The 8,654-nt window shown below is 40.8% G+C and overlaps 1 protein-coding gene across 1 annotated transcript; it reads left to right on the top strand.

Annotated features, from left to right (window-relative positions):
• The first annotated feature begins 5,949 nt into the window (after positions 1-5,949).
• On the top strand, positions 5,950-6,898 carry LOC122477717 (putative vomeronasal receptor-like protein 4). Its single transcript, XM_043571035.1, is given in 2 exon segments — positions 5,950-6,474; positions 6,476-6,898. Coding segments are annotated over 2 exon segments (927 nt in total). The 5' UTR covers positions 5,950-5,958; the 3' UTR covers positions 6,887-6,898.
• The last annotated feature ends 1,756 nt before the right edge of the window (positions 6,899-8,654 follow it).

Consider the following 8,654-nt stretch of genomic DNA (forward strand, 5'->3'; position numbering starts at 1 on the left):
TTCAGGACACCTGGGTGGCTCAGTTGGTTACGGTTCATGGGTTCGAGCCCTGTGTCGGGCTTTGTACTGACAGCTCAGAGCCTGGAGCCTGCTTCAAATTCTGTGTCTCCCCCCCCCCCACCCCGCCCCTTCCCTGCTCACGTTCTGTCTCCTTCTCTCTCAAATATGGATAATAACACATTTAAAAATTTTTAAAAAATAAAATAAAAAAACATGGTCTCTAAGTGCAGCCATCTGCCCAGTTATTTCTGAAAATTGCCTCTATTGGCTTCCTGTCCCATCATCCCCCAGAGCTGGACTATCCCTTTTCCTCCCTCAAAGTTCTTGCCCTGGGATGTCCTCATTGCAGAGCTCTTTCTCAGAAGCTTGTGGGATCAGGCTGCCCAGCAAGTGAGCCCTCCCTGTGGTGCTCTCGGACTCACCTCACATGTGCAAATGTGTGTCTGAGAAGCCCCCTCCTGTTTCTGTCGTTTTTCTCAAATTATTCCACTGAGCCTTCCCTTCTCAGGAGGGACTCCTCCTCTTTGTGGTGATGATTTGTTGGCAATTTCTGGGTTCTCTAGCTCTTAAGACCACGAGAAATCCCTTGGTCTTTTCTCCTTTTGTGCAGAGCTGCTATTCCCACATTACTCTTGCATCCAATTTGTATTCTGGGTTCATGTAGATTCATTTCAATTAATTTTTTTTCTATGCTACCTCCTTGATTTTTCTGTTTCCAAGAAGAACATAGGGAGATTGGAAGTCTATGCTGTCTCCCCCGACATCGTGCCAAAGGGCAGCAACCTCTTAACTCGTCTTCCTGCTTCTGCTCAGCCTCCTCACCTTAGTCTATTTGCAACCTAGAATGAGCCTGTAAGTTAGACCATATTTGCTGAAGACTCTTTAGAGGCTTCCCGTCTTATTCAGAGAAAAGCCAAGGTCCTCATCAGGATCACCAAAGCCCTCTGGTCTGACCTGGCTCCTTTCCTTTCTCACCTCATCTCCTTCTATTCTCCCTCTTACTCTCTCTGCCTCTTCATTCTTTCACCAGAACTCTGACCTGCTTCAGACCTGGGGACTTTGCATTTGTCGTTCTCTCCGTCCTGAATGAACTTCCCTGAGATACCCGCTTGGTCCACTTGCTTACTACCTTCTGGTCTTTTCTCAAATGTCACCTTTCCTGAGACCTTCTGTGCCCATCTTATCTAGTATGGTACACTCCATGACATTTGCTAACCCCTTCACCCCTTCTCTTCTCACTTTTTCTCTGAACACTCAGTAGCCTACTAAACATTTTATGATTTTTGTTTATTTTCTGTCTGCCAAGGATTAATGTCTTTATTTCCAGCCCTTAGAACGGTACCTGGTGCAGAGTAGGTTCGCGTTAGATATTACTTGAATGCACTAGTAGGGGTAGGAAAAGAGGCAAATTGTGCTAGGAAAGTTCAGGTCGAAGAGTGGTTATATCTGACTAGGCATAGGAGGCAGGGATAAGGCAAGAGCTGACTTTGAACTAGTTCTCAAGGGATGAGTGAGATTTAAACAGGTTTATCTGCTGCTGTGATTTCACAGAGGTCTGCATTTATTTTAGACAGATGTGTGACATGTTAAAGAGGTAGAAATGACAGGGTGGTGAGGCAGATGAAGTTGTTAAAGTGATGCCAGGTTTGAGTGTGAGTGATTTGGAAGGTGATGGCTCTACATGTGTTGAAGGCAGATGTTAAGTTTGGATGGGGCTTTGTACCTTTCAGGGTTCTTGATTGCAAGAAACATAAACCAGGCCTGGCTATGATAAGAAAAAAGGAAATTTTCTGGAGGAATTGGGGCTTACCGAGTTGATAGGAGGTGTCTTAGCGCTGTATGAAAAATACCACAAACTGGTGGCTTAGAAGCAACATTTATTTCTTACACTTCTGGAGGCTGGAAAGTCCAAAATCATGCGTGGCATTTGGCAGGCTTGGTGTCTAGTGAGAGCCAGCCTCTTTGCTGATGACCATCTTCTCCCTTTAATTTTACATGGCAGAAGGTCCAGGCTAGCTCTCTGGCATCTCTTTTATAAGGGTGCTAATCCCAATCCAATCAACTCCACATACCATCACCTTGGGATTTAGGATTTCAATACCTGAATTTTGAGGGGATACAAACATTCAGACCCTATCAGGAGGTTTGCAGAATCAAGAGCTGGCCAATAGGAGCTACTGCCGAGGTCACGTAGCAGGAGCAACCTACTGTAATACCCCTGAACTGAATATTGCCCCTAGGTATTTCCCAATACATTCGTCCATTTTCCTGCTAGTAGAAATCTGTTTCCAGATTTTTTTTTATTACAAAGTACTGTATGAGTATATATATGTTATGGGTATATATGTGAGTTATATATGTATGAGGGGAATACACACACACATATACATATATGTACATACACACACATACATGTTTTCTGGCACAAGCTTCTCCATGGAGCGAAATTGCCAGACTATCATATATGTTCATACTCAACTCTATGAGATGATACTAAATTGTTTCCAAAACGATTATTCCAGTTTGCACCCCAACAAAATTGTATAAATGTCCATTTGCTCTATATCCTCACCCACACTTCATATTTTTTATAAATTTTATTTAAAAATTTGCAGTATCATAAAGGTTACTCTTGTAAATTACTGTTGTGCTATGACTTTTGACAAATGTGTACAGCCATGTGTCCACCACCGTAATCAGGATGCAGAACAGTTCCGTCGCCCCAATACATTCCCTCCGCTCCCTCTTTTTAGCCACTCCCTTCTCCATTTCTGGGCTCTGGCATTTGTCGATCTCTTCTCCATCCCTATCGTTTTGGCTTTTCCAGAAATGTCATGTAAATGGAATAATACAATATGAAGTTTCATAGGTCTGGTTTCTTTTCCTCAGCAAAGTACATTTGGGAGTCATCTATGCCGTTGCATATATCAGTACTTCATTTTTGTTGTTGTTGTTGGGTATCATTCCATCTAAACAATGTGTTTAAATAATTCCATTGTTTATATGGAATGATACCCAACACTTGGTTTGCCCATTTCCCAGTTGAGGATCATTTGGGTTGCTTCTGTGTTGCTAATTATGAATAAAGCTGGCGTTAACGATTGGGTACAGATTTTTGTGTGGATATGCTTCCATTTCTGAGGTAAATACCTAAAAGTGGGATTTCTTGGGTATATGCTCACTATATTTAACTTTATTAGAAACTCTAGAACTGTTTTGCAGAGTAGATTTGTGCTACACGTACGGTAACGAGAGTTCCAGTGGCTCTGCATCCTTGTCCGCACTTAGTGTTGCCATTTTAAAAAGTCATTCTAATAGATGCATGGTGGTACCTCACTGTGTGGTTTGTTGGCATTTCCCTGAAGACAAGTAATGTTGAGCATCTTTTCATGTGCTTATTTGCCGTTCATATTTCTTCTCATGCCAAGAGTTCTTAGATATGAGGCATAAAAGAAAATAATGTAGTAAACTGGACTTTAGAAAAATTAGTCATGTTTAGGTAGACATGAATGCTGTCTAATAGAGTGAAGAAATGTAGATTCTATTATCTGCATCAATTAAACATTTTGGTGGCATCACATATCACCACAAGGAATGTATTCTCCTTTTCCTGGAGGATAGCAAAACATTAGAGCCTGAGGAATGAGAAAAAAAAAGGTAGGTAGAAGTGAGGGATGTAACAGGTTGAAGGACAGGAAAGTGTGACTCGAGAAGGCAGTCTCCGAGCTGGAAATCAGTGAGCTGGAGCCGAGTTTCAAGGGATTCCAATGCCTGTGAAGTGGCCCTGGCTGGGGGTAGAGATGACGATGCTTAAGGCTTAGAAGATCCAGGGCTCCAAGGCCAGAGGGGAAAAAGGTGAATCAGTAGAAGGATGAAGGAACCAAAGACATAGGCAGAGAATGAAATGTGCAGATTATGAAGCACTTGTTGGAACCATTGAGGAAGGGAGTATCTGCCACATGCAGACATGAACCCCAGGTAATCTAGTCTATGTACCCTGCTTAACCCATTCTTGTCTTCTCCAGGTGTTCTCTGTTTATAAATAGATTTTCATGGAATCAGTAACATAGGAAGCATCGTTCCTAAGAATCATTAATACTTTTCTTATTTTGGGCAGTATTCTATAGGGTGGAAATTTAAATCTCTCCTAAGACTGACTGTAGGGAACATAAAAAAATCGGCTTTTGACATCCAGATAGAACATAGTCACTGTGTTGTAGTCAGACACCTGCCATATCACAAAAGCTTTCCTCCCATTCTTACTGCCTTCGGCTGCCTGGTTTCCTCTTTTTTTAAGTTTATTTATTTATTTTGAAAGATAGAGGGGGGGGGGGAGAGAGAGAGAGAGAGAGCAGAGGAGGGGCAGAGAAAGAGGGAGAGAGAGAGAATCCCAGAATCCCAGACAGCTTCTGTGCTGTTAGTGCAGAGCCCAAAGCTGGGCTTGATCCCACAAACTGTGAGATCATGACCGCCAAAATCAAGAGTCGGGTGCCCAGCCTACTGAGCCACTCTGGTGCCTCAGGTTTCATATTTTTCTTACAAGCCAGATGTCTGTGCATAAAATACTATTTATCACAATAATGTGATAAACTGTGATCCTCAGACATATAAACACCTAAATGAATCAGCCTGAAGATGCATTTAAAGATGTGTATTTTGTAAAATGTTTTTGATAGTTTCTTTTTTTTCACTTTCTGCTTTATCATCCTGAAGTAATATGTCAGAATGCATCCACAAGCTGATTCTGCATTGTATTCATGTGTTATTTTATAAAGTGAAGTTTATGTTGTATGATTGTCTTTGGTAATCATTATTTTTATCGGGGAGAGATGTCATCTCTCACGTGTTTGTCTGTGGTTTGTCTAGATCTCTGCCAGTTGGTGTGAAGGGGTACAATACATTGCCCTTGGGGGATTACAGCCTAGCTGAAGAGAAAGAAGAAATGCTCATAGCAGCCAAATTTAGTACCATAGGGTTTAGACATTAATTATACACTGTCATATCGTTTCTAATCATTTTGTGGGTGTTGGAGGCAGTTTATGAGCTGAAGAATCACTGAAGTGTTTGTGGAAGTTTGGTTGTGGAACTGTGATTTTTTAAATAACTTGGGGAAAGGAAGAAGAACATTGTAGGATGGAAAAACTGAAAAAGAAATACAGGGATGTGTACGCGCGCGTCTGTGTAGGTGTGTGTAGGGAACAAGTGAGGAAATAATGACCAAAGGGTTGGAAGAGGATTTGAGAATCTGGATATCGTAAAGAGTTGAAATACAAGTTCAGTGGGAAAGAAGGTGAAGAGAGAGAAGGCTGGATTCAAAGGAAAGATTTTATTGTTCAGGATTTCAGGAAGCAGTGATTTGTGTTGAAGAGGTCCCAGTTCAAGGTTATGTTTCCTTCATGGCTAACTTGCAGATTTACCCCCTTTAGAATGTCTTTCAGATTAAACTTAGCATTTTCTCTTTTTCTGAATGGTGTTTATGTTTGAGTGTGCATTGACTTAGCATCCAGTGATTTTATATATGTTTATTTTATCTTCCCAAATAGATTTAAGTTATATCTTTTTTTCTTTTTTTTTAGTTTTATTTTTTTTACTTTACATCCACATTAGTTAGCATATAGTGCAACATTAGTTAGCACATTAGTTAGCATATAGTGCATTACATGCACATTAGTTAGCATATAGTGCAACAATGATTTCAGGAGTAGATTCCTTAATGCCTCTTACCCATTGAGCCCATCCCCCTCCCACAACCCCACCAGTAACCCTCTGTTTGTTCTCCATATTTAAGAGAGACTGTATTTCTAATACTCTATACAACATAGGTTTACTTATTAATTGGGTGAAGTAATATGGATAAAATGAAAACTGTGATGTGGCGATGAGTATGACAACAAAGTAAATGATATTGTTGATGTGAGACCTGTTTCTTCCAGATAAAAATGTTTTTTCTTTGTGACCATGAAGATCACATCTTCCGTTTACATGACTATTAAAATACGACAATATCTACAAGTAGTCATAGGAATCTCAGCCAACAGCTTCCTCCTTCTCTTCCACATCTTCACACACCTTCTGGATCGCAGGCCTAAGCCCACCAACCTGATCATCTGTCACTTGGCATTTGTCCACATGATGAAACTCTTCACTGTGCTGTTGTCTACAGACCTGTTGGAAACACTAAACTTTCTGAACGATTTCAAATATAAGGCTTTATTTTGCATGAACAGAGTGACACGATGTCTGTCCATGAACATCACCTGCCTCCTGAGCATCCTCCAGGCCTTCATCATCAGCACCAGCACCTCCTGGTTGGTCAGGTTTAAACATAAATGCACAAAATGCGTCTTCCGTCCTTTTATTGTCTTATGGTTTCTTAGTTTGTCTCTCAATAGTAAGTGCATCTTGTATACTGCTGCTTCTTCTAACATGACCCAGATCCATCTACTGCATGTCAGTAAATACTGCTCCGTTTCCCCCCGCACACTCCATCATCAGGGGACGGCTTCTCATTTTGACATTACCCAGGGATGTTTTCTTTATAGGCGCCACGCTGCTCTCTAGTGCATATATGGTGATTCTCTTGTCCAGGCATCAGAGGCAGTGCCAGCAGCTACACAGCTCCAGCCTCTCCTCGAGGGTCTCCCCAGAGAGAAGGGCCACCCAGACTATCCTGTTGTTGGTGAGTTTCTTTGTAGTCGTGTACTGGGTGGACATCATTATCTCCTCCTCTGCAACTGTGTTATGGAGATATGACCCAGTAATCCTGGATTTCCAGAAGCTTGTATCCAATGTGTATGCCACTGTCATTGCATTGGTGTTAATTTGTTTGGATAAAAGGATAAAAAATGTGTTTCAAAAATGTGGAAAAATTACGATCAATTTATAACTACTTATTCGTGAAATATTTATACCCAAAAATGATTATTTTTGCTTTAATTTCATGACAGATAAAATTTTGATAGCCAGATAAAGAATTCACAGGTGTTTTTATAGCTGAACTATTGTTCATTTTATGCTATCGGGGAAAGAATTAACAAGAAAACAATTGGGAAAAAATAATGTCTAGTTTCATTTTCCATACTGTGACACTTTCTCTTCCTCCTCCTTCCACATTTAGAGAAGATTGTGAAATAGTTGTCTTATCCTGATAATTCAGCATAATATGACCTTAAAATCAGATAATTATTAAATATCCTTCTATCTACAACCTTAATTTTCATTGTCATATAATCTAATGTATTCATATCAGGGATAGGGAGATTTGGTTCTAGATATCTTAGGAATAGGAATAACTATTTTCTTACAAATCCTATTAACCCAATTGATTCAAGTTCAACCTGGCTCACTTCTCTTTCTTTTCTTTTCTTTTTTTTAGATTTGTTTTTAGATTTTTAAAATCTAATTTCTTGTCAAATTGGTTTCCATACAACACCCAGTGCTCATCCCAACAAGTGCCCTCCTCCCTGCCCATCACCCACTTTCCCCTCTCCCCCACCCCCCATCTACCCTTAGTTTGTTCTCAATCCCTAAGAGTCTCTTATGGATTATATCTTCTAGATTAAATATAAAAGACTCTTGTTGAAATTTGAATCAGAAAACTTGCTTAGAGGTCACCTACTCCAAAACCCTCTGTAGTGGCCATTGACCTCTACCCAGAATGCTGTGCCTCCCACAGCTTCTATGTTTTTTTTGCTTCTAAAGGCCTCTACGTGTGACTTTCTTCTGAAGGATGGCAAGGACTTGCACTAATGGAGCTGCTTTGCCCAGACACACAGAGCAGGAAGTGCCTGGGACTTTAGTGTTACGGTCCCACTCCTAGTCCCACCCTGCAACAGGGCATCTTGGCCAATGACTGACAGGTGTTGAGTATGACTCAAGTAGGGCAGTGTTGGAGCTTTTATATGTGTGACTGGAGCTCCCCTGGTCAGGGTTAGGCTGGGAGTTTACCTGAGATCACACCCTTGTTTGGATTTTTCCCTTTCTGACACCCCCAACCTTCGTCTTTCTTGGGAGCATTTGTACATGAATCTGCATCTTAAGGTTCTTTGGGAACGCTGGCCTAAGGCATTCTCGTTTTACTATGGGGAAAATGAGGCCTAATGTGGTTAATGTGCCTAGAGTCATGCACAGCCTAATTTTGGACCCAAATCTCTTGAGTCCATGTGTATGCTCTTTTAACTTCTTAGTAGTTCGAGGCATGCAGTAGACATATAATAATTTTCTTTGAATTTACAAATAAGTGATGAGTGCTTTGTGTGCAAGGCATTTTACTGGCTATGAAAGGAGGCATGAATTTGAGATGTAATTCTTGCCTTCCAGAAGCTTAAAAAAGAAGGGCAGTTAGATTGCTATTGGAATCCAGAAGAACAAGGGATGGGGGTATCATGCGTGCTTCAAGCAGGCAAAGAGAGGGAGACAGATTCAAAAATGGTGTGTGACATCTGGATTGGGGCTGAGAGGGTTAGGTTTATTTTTATTTATTTATTTATTTATTTATTTATTTATTTATTTATTTTCAATATATGAAGTTTATTGTCAAATTGGTTTCCATACAACACCCAGTGCTCATCCCAACAGGTGCCCTCCTCAATACCCATCACCCAGCCTCCCCTCCCACCCACCCCCCATCAACCCTCAGTTCTCAGTTTTTAAGA

The sequence above is a fragment of the Prionailurus bengalensis genome, chromosome X (genome assembly GCF_016509475.1).
Source record: "Prionailurus bengalensis isolate Pbe53 chromosome X, Fcat_Pben_1.1_paternal_pri, whole genome shotgun sequence".
Lineage (NCBI taxonomy): Eukaryota > Metazoa > Chordata > Mammalia > Carnivora > Felidae > Prionailurus > Prionailurus bengalensis.